The following is a 22,442-nucleotide window of genomic DNA, read 5'->3' on the forward strand; positions in this document are numbered from 1 at the left end:
TATCAAAAGGATGCTCACAAAGCTACATTCACCACCCAACATCACCACCAAACAACAAGATATTCAAAAGGGTATGTTCGGACTCCACCGAAGACCAAAACCTGATATTTAAGTAGAAAAGGGTAGAGGGCGACCCACGATTCACCAAGTTTCGAGTCAATGGCCCTCGGGAATTTCTCGGTTATCGGTAAAAGATTCAAAACAGTATAAAACTAACTGTAGTAAATGTAGGGACATTACCATTAACACACTAGCAAAAGCAAAGGTCAATAGACATGTCCAGAAGCACAAAAAAAAAGTACTATTAGAATTGGCAAGGTAAAGTAGAAGATGGACATTAAAGAAACATATTCGTTTCGCCTTTTCCCATTTTGACCTCAACGTCTTACAAGAGAGCTTGCGCCGTTCTCTTCTCTTTCAAGAACTTGAGTTTCCGAGCATCGCCTAATGCATTGCAGGGCCGGAAACTCGTGGCCTCACGGGTGTCTTCGAAGGACTCACCCTACAACATTAGCAAAGTTGTAAAGTTAGAAGTCATATACATTGGATATATTGAAATACCTCGTGGGAGAAAACAAAGACGCTTCAAGAATCGCCTCAAATACAAAAGTTACAAGCCAGATTATGGCAACAGAACAAATATGACCCTTTTTCGTATAAAAGCATCTGCGTGCAGCGCCCTCGCGTTTTCTCCAATTCATACATTTGACACTAATAATCACTTGGTATACTATGAGCTAATGATTACAAAAGTATTCTTGGGGCTCCAACATGTTTCAACTCCAACAATAATCTTTTTAAAATGCCTAACATGTCGATTTCGTTTACATAAGATCCTGCCACATTGTATTCTAATCTATGTTTGCACGGACTCTCCAGATATGTTGCCGTACCGTGTCAAACCCTCCAAAAAAATAATACTTTTGGAGGATCAGAGATGCACCCGTCGACATTTTTGAAAAGTCCGAGCAACAAAAATTCTAATTATTACTAGAATAGAGATAAGGATTTTGTTGCATAGTTTAGTCATATTATGTTCAAATTAAGTTACACACATGTATTTAGATAGATTACAACTTAAAGATGCTATCACTTAATAGTGCTTTTTATTCGATGCATATAGGAAAAGAACGTCTTTAACTAACTACAACTTAATCTATGGAATTCAATATTGCAATTATATATATTAACCCTGAAACATGGAACCAGCAACTAGTCACATTTCCTCATTTCAGCCTATCTGATATAGACTCTAGCCAAAGCATGCAATGTGCAGACCTTTTAAAACGTAAGCATGATTTTGTAGTTTTATTTCAGAAGACAGATGGGGAAAGCATGGACAGAGATAATAATGATGATTCTCGACAGGGAGAAGAAAGTCGTTGCGGTTTGAAGGGGAGGACTTAAAAATGCATAATTCTGGTGCCTTAAACTATTCAAAAATGCCGATAGTAGAAAGATGCAACAAGAGAAGAACAAAAATGCATTCATGAGGGAAAAAGTTGGTGTGGACCAGAGGACACAACTTCTAAATAAGCTTACCTGATAGGTTGGGAGCCCAACATCTCACCACAAAGATCTAATGCCAAAATTGCACTCTCAGCCTGCACAATTTTCAAGTATGAGTTTGATTGCGATGATTGCTCCACCGTTAGAGCGATTTGTCTTAAATGAAATTACAGTGAAGACTCCCAGTTTGTTCTTTCTCCTTTTCACCCTATATAGACTAACAGGACAATTGAAAATTTTACAACAAAAAGAGGATATATAGCAGTTTTGAAAAAGACAATTCTCGAAAAGAGAATAGAGTTAAAACTGGGAAAGTGCTTAAAAGAAGGGGGGAAGTTCAAAACAGAAATAGTGAGGTTTTGTATCTTTTTTTTTTTTGGTAAGTAATGAAGTTTTGCATCTTGTTTTGTGGAAAACTGATGGGCATTATATAGTTGTCTCTTTCACCAAACTTTTCCGAAAATCAAAAAAATAATAATTGGAAAAGCCCTCTCAAATCAAACAGCAAAGAGCTTCCTCTCCTAAATTGTGCCCCGTGGGTAAGGGGCACCAAAGAAATAATGAGAAGTACATTAAAAGTGCTAAAAGTTAATGGTGACATGACATTACGAGAATCCCATGAAGGAAAGCGGAAGGTTGCATTAGTATCTTGGGAACAGGTGTGCTTTCCTAAGAACTGGAATGTCGCTTTTGTTGGGAAACTGCTATAGGAATTAGTAGAACACAAAACTTCACTTTGGGTCAAGTGGGTGCATGGCATGTACATAAAAGATAATTCTAATATTTGGACACATCAAGCTCCTCAAGACTCTAGTTGGTAAACCTCAATGAGCTAAAGGAGGAAATAAATGAAGACCTGATACCACCACGGAAAATACAACCTTACTGCTGGAGGAAACTACTTGATAACTAGTAGTTACATTGCTACCACTTCAAAAAAATCACTATTTTCCCACTGAAAAATGTTCAGTGGCTATTCCCTATATATTTGATTGAATTGGTGAGAAAAGAAAAAATAGTAATGTTTTCATACGAAAAAATTAGGAAGCTTCCCACTATTTCAGTGAGAATTTGTTTCCGACCAAGCATTTTCCCAGTGAGCGACTGATTCAGTGGAAAATATGAGTGTGAAAATCATATTTCATAGCACAAATTTCCCACTGACTTGCGGTGGAAAAAACCTTTGTTTCTAGTAGTGTATCCTTGGGTAACAAAGAAGACTGGGCACTGCTAAACTTATATGGGCTGCTGTAGCACACCTAGACACAAGTTTATACTATGAAAGGTTTAGCACAATCTTCAAAAGAGTAACTGTTCATAGCGAGGTTGTTCTTACACAGATTAAAATAGAAATTATAGAAATGATAGATATACTTAAGGTATCTTGGAAGGCTCATAGATGTAGAGGATTTTTGCATTCAATACTGTGTAATTAGATGATGCTTCTGAGGCTTAAGTAGTTGCACAGACTCTTCACTTTTGATGCCGCACCCGTCTCGGATTCTTCAAAAATACACTACTTTTGGCGAATCCGACACCCACCCATTGGCATTTTTGAAGGTCCGAGCAACATAGCGGCACTTAACTCCCATTGCCTAGTTGATGTGGGATTAGGTGCTCTTTAGGTGTTTGCTTTTATTGTTGTCAATGGTAATATTCACAGTTGTTACCAAAAAAAAAATGCAAGATTGAGAGAGACAGACAGAGAGAAGTCTACTTGGGGTGGACATAAGCCTTTTTGGCAATTGAAAAGACTTGGTTTGGAAATGGGATATTCACATGTTCTTGTCTGTTCTCTATTGGACATTGCCTTCATTAAGGTCCCGTTTGGACTTTTAAAAAAAATCCTTTTTCTCAAAGAGTACTTTCAAATTAATGTTTGGTTAATAAAAGTTACTATTTTCCAACTTGGGTTTGCCTTGAACTGAAAGGTGCGGAAGGACAAGGTTCGTGTAGAGGGGACAAAGATAAAAAGATGAACATCTCAGAAGAAACAACATACCATAACAAATTCAACAAAACCGATACGGGTAGAGTGCACTTGATCCCCCAAAAGCCTCAGACGAGAAACCTGCAAAGGAAGAATTATCATACAGCTTCACCTCTTAAGTCAAGATTCACATTGTATTGAGAGATTTTGAACATCATACTGACCACACCACATCTTGTCTCAAAAAAGAATTTGACATCAGCTTGAGAAACCTGTTGATCATAGAGTACATTTATTTCTGAAATATAAAACGAAACAGCAAGCAGTGTTATCAAAAGCGAAAAGCGCAAAAAAGAGCTCTAAGGTCTGTTGGGGCTTTAAGAGCAAAGAACAAATAAAGAGTGGGCTTTAATGAAAAAAGGTACAAATGGAGAACAAATATGAATATATATGTTAAGTCCAAGACAAATAATTATAAGCACGAAAAACAAATATATGGACAACGAAATTGAAAAAAAAATAACGGTCAAGTGAAACATCAATAGAAAAAGTATTGACTTAGAGCCTTGATGACGATACTAAAGCACACATTAAGTGAGGCAAAGCGCTCAACATGTTTTGAGGCTACAAGCCAGAGAATACAACAACTGGTGCGTGCACAAGCTACAAAAATATCCAATAGAAAGATGCCGTCAAGAAAAAAACATGGTCTTTTTTAGAAGATTTCAAACATGAAACACCATACCATCTTATCGATATTTGTACAATAGACTGTCCTAGCACACATTTCACGCTCATCCTTTGACTGCATATAAATCAAAACAACACGTCAGCTGACAAGAAAGCAATTAGTTGTCCTTGACTCCACAAGGATGAGATAGAACCATAAGCAAATATTTGAGTAATATTCTCCAGATACAGCACAATGAAATGCCAAAAATTTGCATACCCTTGGAAGGAATGTAGGATTCACAGGTAGAATAGCGGTTTTTGAAGGTAGAACCTTGAGTTGGGAGAAACCTAAAATTGTTCCACAAAGACAAAGCGATGCTTTTGCAGAATCTGTTCAGAATGATTCCAAATGACATTATTAGTTTCAACTGTTCAGCAAACTTAAGAATTTCAGCCAAAACATACTACTCCCTCCGTCCCAATTTAGGTAATGCAGTTTTACTGGACACAAAATTTAAGAAATATGGGAAGACTTTGTAATGTTCAAAAACTACCCTTAAAATAAATGAATTATTAAATAGAAGAGTACACCTTCTTTGGACTTTTTGACAAATAAGTAGTGTTGATAGAGTCACTAAATATTTGTCAAATAAAGAAATGTGTCATTCTTTTGGGACTAACTAAAAAAGAAAGTGAGTCCCATAAATTGGGATAGGGGGAATACTTACATTCATCAGCGAACTCCACAAAAGCAAAACGAAGGCGGGAGTGTGGATCACCACAAACTCGGCAGTCCACGACCTGCGAATAAGCACCACCAAAATGAAAACAACAACTCTTACACTCTTTAATAGAGTAACACATCAAGAAGTTGTATGAAGAGAGTCTACTTTCGGAAACATTCTAACTAAGTCATTGCAAAAGGAAACCTAAGATGAGAAACGGGGACATAAACATCATTACTTCTTTCAACGTTTACCCACACGTTGCAGCCCCAACACACACTCATTAAATCTATGCCCTTCTGCACCTATCAAACTTTTGTTCCAATAGTATATAGTTGAAGTGAGTGTATGGAAATGCCAATTCTCATTAAAGGCACCTGGAAAGGACAAAGCATGAGGCATAGATCCCAACTTTTAAGGCAAAAATGCTACACCCAGAGAAACCAAGCATGCAGGTCCCACCATGGACCAAACTGCACGCTCTTGAGTGTGATGATGGAAGTTAGGAGACAACAGGAACCAACAACCCAAGTTCCTCTATACTGAACCATAGGGGGGATGATTTGAAAAGCGTAAGTCTTTGCATACATATATTCTTGTATGCTTAACACTGATAAGCATGACTGCATGAGGGCTAGTCCCCTTTTGTCAAAGGCATCTTCACAAAAATGAAGTGGCGCATAATTCAAATTGCTAAAAGGAGATGATTTTCCACCAATGGGGACTGGAGATTGCTGGAGAGTGAAGACATATATCTTTTATTGATAAAGGACTGAAGACATATATATCTTTTTTGGTGGAATTCAAAAAATCAACAGTTAATAATAAAGTTCACAGAGGTATCTGAAATTAATGAAGGGGCTCAAGCAGTGCTTCAAGTAGATAAGCGAGGAGACCATTCTCACCAAAGGTCAAGTATTTACTTTTCTATTTAGAGAACAACGTCACGGGGCTAACATGGATCCACTCAAGGACCTACTGATTTAGGTAAATAGCTAATGTGTTCCCCGACTGGAGAGGTCTTTTTTTTTGGACAAACTGTGTGCTTCTCAAAAAAGTTGGAAGAAATGCAGAGGATTTAAAATGAAAAAATATACATATAAATATAACCGTCTGGATGCTTTTTCTTTATGTTATGCTTAGAGGAGTAATCTACCATAAGTCATTTTACAGGTAATCCAAGTTAGCGTGGATAGTGCAGTTTTTTACAAATTAACAGAAACGGAAGGTAATTACATGTTTCTTGCTTTCTCAAGTTATAAAAAGAAGCATGCACGTAAGAACTCAAATATCTGATATGATGATTCAATCAATGTTCAAAAGGGCGTGGCAACTTACTTGTCCATATGCACTAAATAGCGCAGCAAGCTGCTCTTCCGTGATCTATATTTAAGGTAAAAGGCAAAATAAGAAAAACTACATAAATACTAATATATAACATCATACAAAATTCAACAATCGTAGATCATTACATACATTGATATCAAGGTCGGAAACATAGACTGTTCGCCTAATGCTATCTTCTCTTTGAGCTCTAAAAGATCTACTGTGCATTCTCCTTCTGCTTTGGTTAAAGTTGTTTCCTCTCTGTGAAAAATAAATGTGAGACAAAAGAAAGGAACTTCACCACACAAGAAAGCATGACAAACGCAATCGCCTGAGATGGTTGTTCATGATCCAGATTGGTCATTAAGGCATTAAACAAGACCAAAAATTGAGTTACACGACGCCATAGTAAATTAAAAATGTCAAGTAGGTAAAATTGTAAGTGGTTTTCCACTAGTAGGCTAGTAGCATCGCTGTCAGTAGCCTCTAATGCACGTTTTCATTTGAATGTAAGCAAATTTGATGATCTGACTAAAGCTTTTGAGTTGCCGTATGTGAAATAACAAATTAGCCCTTTATATCTCATCCATATATAGCAAAAGTTATGTTTAGTATCACAAAACAACCAATGTAATGAAATCAAACAGCTAGCACATGCACATTAAACAACAAATTCCATGATATCCACTAACATGATCCAATGTAATGAAATGGCATAACTAACGCGTGCTTAGATGGTACTCATACACTCAAACCAGCTAAGCAAACCTAAGGAATTGATCCCATTTAACTAACTTAACGCCAATTTTCAGTTTTTAACACATGGGCCTGGTTTCTAAATTCAGTTCAATCGGAACCCCTTGAAAAATGATTAATGCCGAAATGCATTTGGACAGTTGCAACAACTTAAAGTGGAAACTAATCATTTAAAATCCTCACAGGATCAATAGTTACCCAAAATACATGGAATGTTCAAACAAACACATTTCTTACCAAAAAAAATATGAACATATCTCAAACAAGCATGAAAATAACAGTTACATTTCCCTCAATACCAGCTATTACCGGCAGTCCAGCACAAACTAATGTACACACACACAATTTCGACAAAATTCAACACGGATACTTTAAACCATGTTCAGTCATGAGAAAAAAAAACTTAAAACAGACTATAACAACATCAAAATAGCAATTATGATTATTCCAAGTAATCATCCAATTAACAATTGTTCAGTCATGAAAACAGACCTCAAAACAGACTATAGTAACATCAAAATTGCAATTATTCCAATTAATCATCCAACTAGCAATTATTCAGTCATCAAAAAGAGCTTAAAATACACAAAAACAACAAAATAAGATCTCAAAATATTAACAATACCCTTCTGTTATTTCTGAAACCATCACCTCCCATAGTCATCTTATCAGCTGTCACAAAATTGTTGAAAATTATCTGATCACGATTATACGAAGAAGGAATAAATTCCTTAGCCATTGGATTCAGCTTCAGATTATTCAACATATGAACAACAATATCTTGCATTTCATACTCCGATTGTCCATTCGACACCACATCAGACTCTTTAACAACACCATTAACTACAGATTCAGACTTCACATTTGGCACAACAACCTCAATAACATCAATTTCATCACACCCTTTTGCACCAGCCGCCATTGAAGCAAAAAAAAACTCAAATTTTAACAAGAAAACAGATAAAAAGAGGAATTCTTGATTCCAATAAATTAAAGATCAGATTTTTACAGCAAAAATCTAATCTTTACACAACCCCAATATAGAATATGTAAAATTAAATATGGGTATAGATCAAAAACTCAAATCTGTAATCTGAAATTGAATTATTTTAGAGCAAAATGTGTTCAAGAAAAGCTTATTGATCGAGACCCATTTGGGGAATCAAAAGAAAATGATGAGTGAAAGAGAAGACAGACACAGAAAGAGAGAGCTAAGAAGGGGTTTTTGACAAATTTGATCAAATGGTTGAGTAATGGATTTTGGTGGTGTGGTTTATCAAGAAAACAACATGTGGCTTTGGGCTTTGGCCTATTGCAAATTGCAACTCTTTTGTGGCATTGTGTATTGGGTACACATATCAAGGAAGGGAATTGTAGAAAAAGAAAAAAATTATCTTTTTAATAATCGTGGTGTGTGAATTAACCTGTATGTAACAACATCAATCAAGTAGTCCGTCGAACTAATCACTAAGTAAATGAAATAAAGACAATATTTATGCAGATATTATCTCTATGTTAAAAGATACCTCTTATCATATGTGGAGAGTGGAGACCATTTATATGCACTTCAACCAATTTTATATCAACGATATTCAAAACATGATAAATCGAATCGAATCAAATTAAAAAACTTATTTCGTGAATCTACATATTATCAACCCACTTCATTAGCTACCTAATACATCCTTTGGTACATAGGAACAAACATTTGAATGCTACAAAATTATAATATATAGTTTTTACATTGATTTATGTCACAAAATGAAGATGTTTTTTTGTAAAAGAATATAAAATGAAAAATAATGTAATAAATGAATATAAAATCATTTGATTCTTTACTTTAAAAAAAATATATATTTTCCACAATACTAAATACATTAATCTAATAATAGTTGTCAATTAGGAATAACATAATACATAGATAGATGTACAGTTGAACACATCAACTTTTATTTGTGACTATTTAGGCATTTTAACTTTATATAGATGTATCTTGCGAACATTTCAGCTTTGAGGTGGATATTTAGACACCTTTTAAGGTTATATATTATAGATGTGTATTCTTAAAATTAAAATGTTTACGGAGTCGATTCAAACTAAATTAAGATATTGAAACTTGTATTTTTAAAATTGACTATTTAATTATCATTTGAGACTAAATTAAAATATTTATGTATGTATTATGTCATTAAAAATTGACAACTAAAATTCCTATGTATTCCTTGTATAGATTAGTAGAGTAAAATAAGTGGTTTTACACTAGGACAAGAATATACATGTACCTATCTTTGCATAATTTCTTACTTTTTGCAAGGATATTTTTAAAATGAGTTAAATGCCTAGGGAATAGTGCACCATGATATCATCAAATACACTCACTTTCACTCCATACCGTATTTCTTCTTTTTTTTCCACCGAGTGTTCTATATTTTATATTAGAATTTGACTAAATTCGAATTTACATCGAAAAGTCCTCCCTTTAAAAAAAAAATGTTTTCTAATAAAAATATCTCCGTACCCAAAAAGACTCAAATCTAAAACCTATTAGTTAAGGATAAAAGTACTTACCACTCTCTACTAGCTTAGTAATTGGTCCACAATGTACTTTTTGTTTCATCTATTGACAAACATAATGATAAAATAATAATAATAATAATTAAAAAGAAAAAAAAAAGATCGTCTGTAGTCTTTTATAAATTTATTTGTGATTTTATGTTATTTGAAATTTTCATTTTTTATATATTAATAAAAGAATAGTATGCAAATAATCCTTTTTCTACTAAATTTCGTAAGTTCTCATATAAGACAATTTACTCAAAAGAAAATAAGTTGGTTAAGGATTTTAATACAACTTCTTTGATGAAAATATGGATAATAAGTTTTATAAATGATATTTCACATTGAGCATCTCCTCCATATTCCGACACCCCCATTGCCTGAGACTCACACACACTCCCACCCCACCGCATTTGTGACTATTTAATTACTTTAATTGGACATAAGTGTGTCTCGTGAATATTTTAATTTTAAAACTATGTAATTAGATATCTTTTAAGAGGATGCATTCTAGATAGGTATTCTCTTACGCAACTAACTTAAATCGAATTAATGTATCCAAATATGTTAGATGAATATTTAGTTGCTAATTAAGACAAAATAAAAATATTTAAAGAGTATTTTATTTTCAAAAATAAGATTTCCCAATATAAGTTTAAATTTAGTTTAATTACTATGCGATATCAAATATCGAATGGAAAAAAACTGCAACCTCATTTCTATTGTTGATCTCTCTCTCTCTATATAGATAGATAGATAGATAGATAGATAAAAGAAGAAAATAACATTAAAGGGTATATTGTACTCTCTCCGTCCCATTTTATATGTCATTCTTTTATATAAATAGTTGATCCATAATACTTGTCATTTCATAAAATCAATACATAAATTATCATATTGTTCCTTTTTTACCCTTGTGAGTTATTAGCATTGAAAACATACATTTGACTAACTTAGAAAAGTTAAGTAAATGATTCATGTTCATTGGTTAAATTAATTAATTCATATTCATTGATTGAAAACTTGAGTTCCAAAAAAATTAAATAAGAGTAGAAAGGTAAAGTTACATTATTTCTTAATGTAAGTGCAAAGTAAATATGTGACATATAAAATGGGACGGAGGGAGATTATGTATATATCCTTTGACTTTTTTTCACATAAATTAAATATTGAATGAAGTCATAAATGTGCAGATTTTCCCATAAATAAAAATTATAAATATGAAAAAGATTTGCTAATTTGAGAAAGTACTTTTAAGAAAATGGTATTTTTTTTATGTTCACGACAACTAATTTAAGCGAAATAACTTAAAGATAAAGTTGAATTTAAGTATTACGACTTCTGAATTGAGAGAGTTAATGATTTTGAAATGTATGTATAATGGTATTCGATTTTTAAATGTATATTTAATGGTACTCGATTTTTACCTCTGAAAATTTAAAATGTTTGTCTAATGATATTCAATATGGTATGTTAATGGGATAATAATTTTAAAAATCAAATATCGAAATTATGATATCAAAATTTTAGATACCGTATCATACCATTTCATGTCCACCCCTACTGGTTGTACATCAATTTCATAGCCTAATTACCAAACAAAATTAAAGACCATTTAATTCTGTTCTCTAAAAAGGCATTTAACTTCCAACCCTTTTGGCTACATTTAGGCAAAAATGTAGAAATGTATCAATTTTCAAATGTTATACATGTTGATAAAAACTGGTTCTTTAATTTTTATACAGATTAGATTACTTAGTTCCTCTTCTTTCTTTATTTCTTCATCCGATCCGAAGAGGTATTCATTTTAGGCTTCGATTAATCCGAATTAATTCCAATAAATCCCTTTGGGAGGTAAACTCCCAAAGCTCGAATTTATACTTTTGGATACCAATTTTGACCGGTATTTTAAAATATATTTTTCATCATATTGACATGACAAGAATTTCAGTTTATCATGCTTTCATATAGTTTTTCAATATCAAAACTTTAATTTTGAAATATTGAAAATTGATCTAATCCAACTTAGCGTTGAAGTTTAGTCACATTGACTTTCGATAAGCAATAAATTGAGACAAAGGGAGTATGCCCCATGCCTCATATTGATGATCTATTTGACCAGCTTCAGAGTGTCACATTGTTTTCTAAGATTAATTTGAGATCCGGTTACCATCAGTTGAGGATTAGGATAACGGACATCCTTAAGATCGCATTTAGGACTCGATGCAACTTATAATGGACTTTTATCCATAGTGTTTAAATCTTATACACCATCAGGTGATCCAAATGATATCTACAGCCTACAGGTAAGCCTCCTTCAAATATGAGATTTGGAAGTAAAACATGTTATGTGATACAACATGTAAAGATGATCTGATAATATAAAGATTACTTACACCGACGATGTATATAACTTAAACTCTAATCAATATATACCACAAGAAACAGAGATTCTTATTAAGAAAATAATGATCAGAGAATACCCAATGGAGGCATCTCTAGCCATTTATCAGAAATATACATATAATTTTACATAATGCAAACTCATCACACAAAAATAAATGTTCCAATGAAAGATAGATAAGTTATTCAGAACATATAAATAAGAGAAACTCGATGCACTAAGCTTCCACTATGCACAGAGTCTGGAGAAGGGCTAGATCACAAGGGGCATTCAGAACATAAATGGAAACTAACATTTTGCCTTGGTGAAACAATTTAACACCAAAGGTCTTATGTTTATAACCTTGACACGGGAAGAGAAGCCCGCGGAGTCTCCCAATCAGTCATGACATGGTTACGCGTAATCTCCTTCAGTGAACGACAGCCACTCAATGCCATAGTTAGCTCAAACTCATCGCGTATCATCTGCAGTGCTTTCTTCACACCAGCTTCTCCATCAGCAGCCAATGACCAAATGATTGGTCGCCCAATCTGCAGAGGCGATCACAAACGTCATTTCTCTAAAACATGTAAGTTATAAGAAGAAACAAGAATAGTATGTCATAAACAGAAGTATATATGTCCTCCTTCTCTGAAAACTTGGCCTTGTATAAGGGGCAGACTAGCGTCTAGCTTAGAAGTTATAGTGAATTCACGTGAATCCAGTAATTTTTTCCCAAACATTGTATACCTGTTAAAAATGTCACTAAATATTTGACAGTGAAACATATTATTACTGTATATTAACTTGAGGTCGTTGTAGGACCCACTAAACTTCAAATTCTGAATCAACCTCTTGCTAATTATATATATACGATCCGTTGCAAGATTGTCACAAGTTGAACTGGAAGTGACTTCTATTGAAATACTAAGTTAGACTTCCGGTGGACATGTCATTATTGATGGAATATGACATTCTGTTGCATCACAAAGATAGACAAGCTATACAATCACTTCCAGAATGATCGTAAACTGAGGCGGATCTAGGATTTAAACTTGAGGCGTTCAACCTTAAGGTTGCATTGACTAATTGTACTTTTGAAAATTATGAGTTTGTAATTTAATATTTGTTGAAAATTTAGTTTTTTTTTTCATGTATAATATTCCATGTCGAAAATACTGGATTCAGTTGAGTCCAAAAGATTGAGGTTTGTGTTATGTTGTACTTACAAACACGCCTGATGCACCAAGCGCCAGAGCTTTAAAGACATCTGTTCCACGACGAACGCCTCCATCCAGGAACACGGGGATACGGCCTTGTACAGCTTTCACAACCTATATATTCATATGAAAGCAATGCATGTCAGGAAGAATGTACTAGGTTTTTACTAGACAGACGAGGCGAGAGGAACCAAAACAAGAATCAGTAAGCTAGAAACAAGTTAGATACCTCTTCAAGAGCCATAATTGTGGCAGGGACATAGTCAAGTTGGCGAGCACCGTGGTTCGACACAATGATACCAGCTGCTCCAGACTGAACTGCAATCTTAGCTGCAGATTCAAAGTAAAAAGTGTTTCACCGCTAATATGCACAAGTATTGAACTGAATAATGTGAGGAGAAATTATAAAGAGTGATACGATAGGTGCACTAAGCTCCCGCTATGCGTAGGGTCCAGGGAAGGGACAGACCACAAGGGTCAATTGTACGCAACCTTACCCTGCATTTCTGCAAGAGGCTGTTTCCACAGCTCGAACCCGTGACTTCCTGGTTCCGTGATAACAACTTTACCAGTTATGCCAAGGCACCCGTTCAATTCATTGAATTAATTCATTATAAAAATATCGGAAGCAGAATTGCATCTTTATCCCAGAGCCTCGAAGGAAAGAAAAATCGTTCTTTGCTTACCATCCTCAGCTGTAATTACACCCTTTACCAGGATTGGGAGTGAAGTAATTGTCTGTAGCCACTGAACATCCTGTCCATATTCAAAAAGAAATTGTTCATATCTGATTGAGGTTCATTTTAAAGCACGTTACAGTGACAGTAATTTAAACCGATAGGCAAGTTTCATAATTGCTCCCTCGGATCCCAATTTATGTGATGCATTTTGACTTTGCACGGAGTTAAAGAACGGAAAGACAGACTTGTGATACTTGTGGTTTAGAATAAGTCATAGATATGATGTGGCTATAAATCATCATCTTAACATGAAATGAGAAGTTTAAAGTTAAATTGTTCTAAAATAGAAACATATCGTTCTTTGTAGGACAGACTAAAAAGGAAAATGCATCACACATACTGAGCTACATAAGACTCGAGAAGACAGCAAAACAGTAAAATGGTTTATGTAGGTTGAGATGCTAAGGAAGTTAATGTACCTTCCAACTCAATGATCGATCAACTTGTCCCGCGACATATGAAGCCAATCCGGAGTCCTCAGCCTGCAAACAGAATTTTGTTAAGAAGACACATGAAAATCGTAGAAATTATTTAGAACAACGGGTACGTTCCGTTCTGTTCACTCACTTTGTTCAGCTTGCCAATGTCCAGTCCTTCAAAGTTCTTCAGTGACAAATGTGGTGGCAAATTAAATCTGCAAAGGACGGAGAGTGTATTAACTTGTGGAGCTTCATCTTAAGAGCCTTAGCTAACAAGACACGTAATATAATTACACGCGATTGGAATACCTGTTCTTAATATCAGCTTCTCTACGTCCCAATCTCGGGGTATCAACCGTAAGTGCTATAGCCTTGAAACCTGCCCTTTCAGCTCTTCTCACCAACTGAATTGTTACATTTCTGTCCTTATAGACCTGGATTTTCGATGCAATATATATGTTTTAAAGTAGTAACATGATTGTATAGTTCGGATAAGTCTTTTAACTACAATTTCATGCTTACATAGAGCTGAAAAAAACGGGTGCCAGGTCCTGTTGAAGCAACCTCCTCGACACTTGAAGTTCCCCAAGACGACAGTGTCTGCAATACAAATTTGTGAGACACATGAAAGAAAAAAAAAATGGACACAGGCTAAATTTTAGGACTCCAAATTTCATTTTCAACATTCATCCCATCCGCTAAATTAGCCCATCAAGTCTGTAATTCATTGTCATTAGTTCAAAGTTATACTTGACAGGCCACAACAGACTAACCATAATTGTTCCTGCTGCCGATGCTGCTCTTGCTATAGCATACTCACCTACACATAATCAACCAAAATGATTAAGTGATTTTTGACACAATTAAAGCCTTAAAAAGAGATTTTTGACATTATACAACTCGTGCACGAACATAGACAAAATGATTAAATCAAGCATGATCCACAACTTCTCTCAAGCAGATAGATGTTCAAAGCCGTTACAGAATATACAGCATTTTAAATGCAATAACATATATATCAAACGTCTGATTCATATTTGCCATACGTCTTACATGAAATAGTCCAAACACTTCTAGTTTTTTTGTTAAAAGAACTTATATCGCGACATTAGTCAAGGAGTAAAATATGAAGTGAGTCAAGGTATACCATCAGGATGAGCCATTTTCTGCATAGCTGTTGGTGCAACCATGATAGGCATTGAGATATTGAAACCGAGCACGGTTGTGCTTAAGTCAATCTTGCTTACATCAATAAGAATACGGGGCCTAAACCTGCATAAACAGAGAAAGAATAGCTTATGACTATAACACATATGACTTTATCCAGTATAACAATAAAGTCACAATACTGTTTTTTCGTCATATTAAAGTATCCCAACTTTATCCGCTATAACAGTAAGGTAACACAAAACTTTATTCACTATAACAACAAAGTTCAAAACTTTTACCCACTATGGTAGTAAAATCCCTGAACTTTACTCACTTTAACAACAACAGGTAAAGTTCAGTTACTTCAATATTGTAAAAAGTAAGTTAGTTATGTGTGTTGGCGAATGGACTGGTGATCTGCTCATACGGACTTAAGCAATCCTCCCCTCATGAGCTAACTTTTAGAGTTGAGTTAGGCCCCAAGATTCATTTCTTTATCATGGTATCAGAGTCAGGTTCAACTCTGTTTGGGCTCCCGATCCACGATCCAGTTGGGATTGGAGGTGTTAGAGTCCCACATTAATTGGGAAATGTACTAGTGATTTTTTTTTATGGACTTGAGCAATCCGCACCTAATGAGCTAGCTTTTGAGTTGATTTAGACCTAAGATCTATTTTTTTTACAATGTGACTTTAGTCTTTACTCCAATAGTGATCATTAAGTTCATTGACGATACATGAAAGTGAAATCTAACTCTGATCTGTTGTGTAGCAATTTATGACTTAGGACTACGACAACTAGAACAACTTACAAAATTCTTGAAAAGGCATTTCTGTTCTCAGCCAAAGTCCATTGGTCCTCTGCTCCAGATGCATAGTAGTCATACACCATCTTTGGCAACTTTTGCTTTGCAATAGCTTCAAACTCCATCACATTGGTAATTTCCCCCATATTGTACTTGTTTTACGATATTTAGAAACTACATAAAAAGTACTTTAGTTAAAATTCAAATTATTTAAAAGACATACTAAAATAGTAACTGCATCACATAAAATGGGACAAAGGAGTAACATATATATAAGATCTATACTGCTCAAACTCTTCAAAATATCGTCAGATCCTCTAAAAGTAGTGCAATTTTTGAGGATCTAACACGGATGCTGCAACATTTTCTAAGAGTCAGATCAAACATAGGATAAGATAATATTGGATTCACATAATTGAAAGGGAACATGAAATAATGAGAAAGAAATAATCTTGCAATTTTTTTTATAAAAAAAATACCACCTGAATAAGATCAAATAAGAACAAAGATAAGTGGTACCAACTGTCTATTTTTAACCAAAAAAAAAAAAGAACAAGTGCAAACATGCATGCAAAAAATGTAGCTCAAAGAGTTATTTTCCGAGGAAGGGTGTTCAACTGACCGCCGTTTAAGCCGACTATAAAAGTAAACAAAGGATTCCAAGATTTTTGATAAGAAGAAAAAAGAAAGCAAGTGTTTTAAAGGAAGTTAAGAGCAAACCTTTGGAGTAATCCCAAGCAATGAAGAAGAGTGGAACAATAATTGAGGGAATATAATGTTTTATTATAAGATAGAGGAAAAGAACCAACATATATATAAATAAAATAAGGGAAAGGGGCCTCATATATCATCAGTTTCGCCGTAAAAAGCTAATATATCCCTCGTTATGAAAGTAGCTTATATATATTTCTATTGTTACACAAATTGTTCATATATATATATATATATATATATATATATATCCTTTTTTTGAAAAAAATAATTTTTATTAGTTCTTTTATAAAAAAAAATAGTCCATGTAGGAGCATATTTGATCCATTTCACACGGTTTTTTTACTTTTTTAATTCAACTGCTAATTTGAATTTTATTATTTTAATGGTCAAATTTATATTTTTTTCACTTATTTTCTTATAAAATTTATTATAGACGCCCCAATTATTATTATATTTAACTGATAGAAAGACTAAATTACCATATAGTCGCAAACAATTAACTTTAAATTTTTTTTCTCTTTTCTCATTCACACTTCTTTCTTTTTATTTCTCTTATTTTTACACTAAAAAATGAAAAAAAATGAAATATGAATAAGAAACTCAAAAAATAATTTATATGTGAAAAATATCAAATATATGATTTTGTTTTAAATTTAAAAATAAAAATAAAATAATTTAAATTTATTTTTTTCACTTTTATAACAATAAGGATTTAAACGGTAAAGCGTATATGTGAGTCACTTTATAATTATAAGGGTATATAAAAACTATTTTTGTAACAAGAAATATACCAAATGACAATGTTAAAGAGTATATCAGCCCCGTTCCCAATAAATAATTAAGAAAGAAGACAGAATGTGAGCCCAAAAGAAAGGAGAATCACAAATTGAGGATGAGTATTAAAAAACAAGAACAGATAAGTGAATCACTACCAATTGCCTTTTCTTATCATCAATTCAATAATTTCCCAAACTGTTTATCTATTTTTATTATTAAAACATATTTGGACATATTACATGTTATAGTAATAATTCTATCTATGTGGCATTTTGTCACACACTTATCTGCAATTTCCTTTTCCCCTGTCAATATCTATGTAGAATTTTTTTTTTAAAAAATGGAGTTTTAAGAAGTGTATGATAAGTTAAAAGAAACAGGACAAAAATATAATATGAAAATATGATAAGATCGACGCAATTTCATCCAATAAAAATATTTCATATAAAGATCAATTTAATAATTTTTGAAATTTATTTGTAGTAGTTTATGAGTTCTAAAATCTTAGTAAATATGCATGATTCAGACTAAGAACATGTTTAGCTTAACTTTAAAAAATAGCTCTTTAAAAGTAGTTTTTAAAAAATTAAACTTTAGTAATTTTTAAGTTAAAAATGAAAAGTAGAGAGTATCTACTTTAATTTTAACCTTCAATTTTATTTTTTTAAAGTCATTTTAAATTTATTTTAAGTTAATTTTAACTTTTTCAAACACTCTCAAAAGCTAAAAATGACTTACAAGTAGGGTTGATCTACTTTTAAGTCAATTCAAACAAGCTCTAAGTACTAGTTCTAAGTCCGATAACAATAGTTGCGCCTCAATTTCAAATAATTTGGAATAGACTTAGCTATATAAATCCTTATAGATTATGTTTATCTATTTAAATGATTGTATTATGAGAATTAATCAAATGATTAGACTATTTTGGTCAATCATGTATATCCTTTAACATATATATTCTTACTTTAATTTGCAACTATCGTAATTAAACTCTTAATATTTTTGTGACTTTAATCTTACATCATTTTCACCTATTTCATTACAGTAAAAATTATATAGGGTTATGGGTCTGAAAAATACCTCAACTTTGGTCGGATTTGCTGTTGCGATACTAAACTTTCATAAGGACCTATTACCTACCTAGACTATTTACTACCGTATTTTTTACCCCCTGAACTATTTAATAGTGTATTTTAAAGGTATATATGTGCCCACATGGACACATTACTATTTATAATTTTGCATTATTTTTTATGTCCACGTGGGCAAATATATATTGTTTAAAATACGGTATTAAATAGTTTAGGAAGGTAATAGATCCTCATGAAAGTTTAGTATTGCAACAGCAAATCCGACCAAAATTGAGATATTTTTCAGACCCTTATCCCAATTATATAACTATCTACAAAAATCAAAGTACTTACCCTTATCTACCCATCTAGTTTAGAGGAAAATTTTTGTAAATAGCTCAATTTATGTCAAAATTTATATTTTAAAAAATAGCAAAATTTTATTTAATTATGATTGATTTCAAAATATAACAAAATATAATGTATTTGTATATATAATAAGTGTAGCCACACATATATAATATCTCTGTAGCGGATTATAGTGTGTCTACACACGTAACAATAATGAAATATATCATATTCATTCACACTTAATATATGTATAAAATATTCCTACCTAATTATATATCCACTAACTCCAAATTATTGTTATATTATACATTCTTTTAAAACTTACACTATTTCAAATAAATATAAGGTCTTAATTTGTGGTATCACGTATTTTTTTCGACAAATAATTACTATTGCCTATTTTACCATTTACCTTTGACTTGGACATGTATAATTGGAGACATTATTATGACAGCTAAGAAGTAGTTTCCCAGCAAACATGGTCCATAAACATTGAGGGGGGCAGTCACAAAACAAAAGGCGAAATTGGACCCAAAAACATTGAGGGGGGCAGTCACAAAACAAAAGGCGAAATTGGACCCAAAAATGAATGTACGAAATATCTATCATCTTTCATTAGTAAAAAAATAATTTTACTTTTTATTTATCCTTATAATTAAATGAATGTACGAAATATCGATTCATTAATTCCTTTTGAAACTGTAAACAAGTTTATACTAAAAAAGTTTCTTAAAAGATAAGTCAGAAATACCGACATTTGGAGAATCTTAGAAGTCTAGTTGGTTAGCTATCTGAACTCTCACTTGTTGGTGAGGGTTCGATTCCCTACATTGTAATCTCTTCCCCGTGTCTTTTTCTCCACCCCAATTTAAAAGAAAGTGAACGATTAATATAAAACGAAGGAAGTATCTTTAAATTGGACTTTTGTGATGGGAAATTTCTTAGCCCAACAATAGATGTGACACATGAACATGGTGCCATTAAGAAGGTGTGGCTCATGAATATTGTGGGGGGAGGGGAGATAGTGACAAGAAAAGGAAACCAGTGCCCAAAGACAGATACAACTTACAAAGACTCACAATAAGTAATAAACTAATTTCATGTATTTATTTATTTTCAAATTATTTTTTATTATAAAATTGAAGTGAAAAGTGACAATATGAAGTAAGAAATTAGACAAAGAAGGTAGAGAAGTACAAGACTGATAAGTATTTTCAAATATATATGAGTTTTTATGCTTTTATTTATAGTGTTCAAATATATATGAGTTTTTATGCTTTTATTTATAGTGTTGTATAGAGACGTATAGAAGTGAATCATAAATTAATATATGACATAAAAAAGAAAGATCATAGAGTAGGTGGAATGTAATACTGAAGAGTAGTTGGGGAAAGTAATTTAGTCGATATCCACATAAATAATATATTTCATAATACTATTCCTTAAAGGTTTATAGATGGTGTGCCTCATGATTAAAATCTTATTAGGAAAAAAAAAATATTAAGAAAAAAAGTTAGTAAAAAAAGAGAGTATGCATATAAATTATAATACACATTAATTTTTTGATACCTCATTAAAAATCTTATCATAAAAATCAAGTGGAACTTCTCAAAAATTGAGATTGACAATGCCTCGATGAATTGTTCGATCAAAATATGATTTATTCCACCATTGCGTTGAAGATTGTGATTGAACAAAAACTTTGGTGAAATATACTTTATTTCATCTCAATTGATATATTTTTATTTTAACTGAGCATTACATAGTAATGTCTTTAATATTATGGAAAAATTGTTTTCCAATAAAAAATACACATCTCTTTTATGTTGGGGCACTATTTTATAACAAAAATGACTTGAATCAATAACAAAAAATGATTGTCTCGTAAAATATGATAATAATATCCTCACATATTACTATAATATTTGCAGAAAGAACTTCATATAATACCATGGTTAGAATAACTAATAAAATCTTGAGAATAATTGTTAGAAATAATAAACTCATATCAATATATGATTTACTTGAGTATTTTCATGTCAAAGTAAAATTATATGTTGCTTATAGATTAATTCACAATCAAAATATTATCTCATGAAAAGTAATAACAAAACATATAAGTACACCGATTGCACTTAGATACCATATTATTTTTTTTATCATTTTCAATTTTTCATATCAGAATTGATTTTTCTTTAAGTTAAGCGATCTCACAATTATTATAGAACTCAATAGAATTACTTACAAATATTTTTGGTACTTTTAAGATTTTTTATATAAACATCACTATATAGCCATACATGACAATAAATTATTTTATACACACTCATATTTTGTATATATTGTCAGATTGAAAGAAATTTCATTATATTTCATCTTTGTACACGAGAATTTGTTGAACCCATACATATTATATCTTGAGGTCTTTGGATTATAGACTCGAATTTTCATCTTTTCAGTTGCAAGAAATATAATATGAATTGTAATTTTTTATTTGATAAATTATTTATATCTTAATTATCTTTATCCTCATTAGTCATTACCATTTATAATCTCAAGGACCATTTTTTGTTATTTAAATATAAGACAATTACCATTTATAATCTCAAGCACCAGTTTTTGTTATTTAAATATAAGACATAAATTACTTAGAAACTAAAACCACTGACTAATTATAACTTGTGATATATATTAGGGAAAATTATATAAAATAGCAAATTATTAATTCAAATTATATGCTATAACTACAGTTTGATTTAATTGTAACCCGTAGCAAATTGTTGTCATTTCGCCTCTCTCCCTGAATTTCTCGCTCGCCACTCTCGTTTCTCGCTGGGCAATCTCTCCTCGCCTCTCTCACTTTATACAAACACAAATGTATAAAATGTGTTTGTGTTTGTATAAAGCGAGAGAAAATTGTATATATACATATATTTTCGTTCCCCTCTCTCCCCTCTCTCAGATCTCGCTCGCCACTCTCACTCGCCTCTCTCACTTTATACAAACACAAATGTATAAATTGCCTTTGTGTTTGAATAAAGCGAGAGAAATTGTATATACAAATACAAATACATAAATTTTCGTCCTATACACTTATGAATATACAAATAGAGATCTTCCACTGCCCAGTTTTCTTTTATCTTTCTCGTTTTCTCGTTTTATACAAACACAGATTATGCAATTGATTCTTTCGTATATATATACTGAAACAGATTATACAATTGCTTCTTTTGTATATGTATATCGAAATATACATATTAATAGCCATAGCAAATTTAAGCGCAATTATGCAAACTATAGTTATAACATACAAATATTATTTTTATGTTTGCTATATGTG

The 22,442-nt window shown here is 32.3% G+C and overlaps 2 protein-coding genes across 3 annotated transcripts; both read right to left on the reverse strand.

Moving 5' to 3' along the window:
• Positions 1-217: 217 nt before the first annotated feature.
• On the reverse strand, positions 218-8,255 carry LOC125817397 (polyadenylate-binding protein-interacting protein 9-like). Its single transcript, XM_049496931.1, has 10 exons — positions 7,544-8,255; positions 6,313-6,423; positions 6,175-6,219; positions 4,840-4,912; positions 4,389-4,501; positions 4,185-4,244; positions 3,664-3,711; positions 3,512-3,580; positions 1,543-1,604; positions 218-502 (listed from the first exon to the last, which is right to left on the reverse strand). The coding sequence occupies exons 1-10, from the start codon at positions 7,838-7,840 to the stop codon at positions 445-447; spliced, it is 936 nt and encodes a 311-aa protein (XP_049352888.1). The 5' UTR covers positions 7,841-8,255; the 3' UTR covers positions 218-444.
• A 3,650-nt stretch (positions 8,256-11,905) lies between these two features.
• On the reverse strand, positions 11,906-16,983 carry LOC125817341 (glycolate oxidase 1-like). Of its 2 annotated transcripts, none has more exons than XM_049496868.1 (12): positions 16,911-16,983; positions 16,197-16,364; positions 15,384-15,508; positions 15,010-15,056; positions 14,759-14,836; positions 14,546-14,670; positions 14,385-14,451; positions 14,237-14,299; positions 13,764-13,833; positions 13,307-13,407; positions 13,087-13,191; positions 11,906-12,408 (listed from the first exon to the last, which is right to left on the reverse strand). In XM_049496868.1, the coding sequence occupies exons 2-12, from the start codon at positions 16,334-16,336 to the stop codon at positions 12,214-12,216; spliced, it is 1,116 nt and encodes a 371-aa protein (XP_049352825.1). In that variant the 5' UTR covers positions 16,337-16,364; positions 16,911-16,983; the 3' UTR covers positions 11,906-12,213. The 2 variants fall into 2 exon arrangements, with proteins under 2 accessions (XP_049352825.1, XP_049352826.1); XM_049496869.1 differs by lacking the exon at positions 16,911-16,983 and adding an exon at positions 16,813-16,863.
• Positions 16,984-22,442: the final 5,459 nt, after the last annotated feature.

This window comes from Solanum verrucosum, unplaced genomic scaffold (assembly GCF_900185275.1).
Source record: "Solanum verrucosum unplaced genomic scaffold, falcon-dt-bn FXZP01000280.1, whole genome shotgun sequence".
Lineage (NCBI taxonomy): Eukaryota > Viridiplantae > Streptophyta > Magnoliopsida > Solanales > Solanaceae > Solanum > Solanum verrucosum.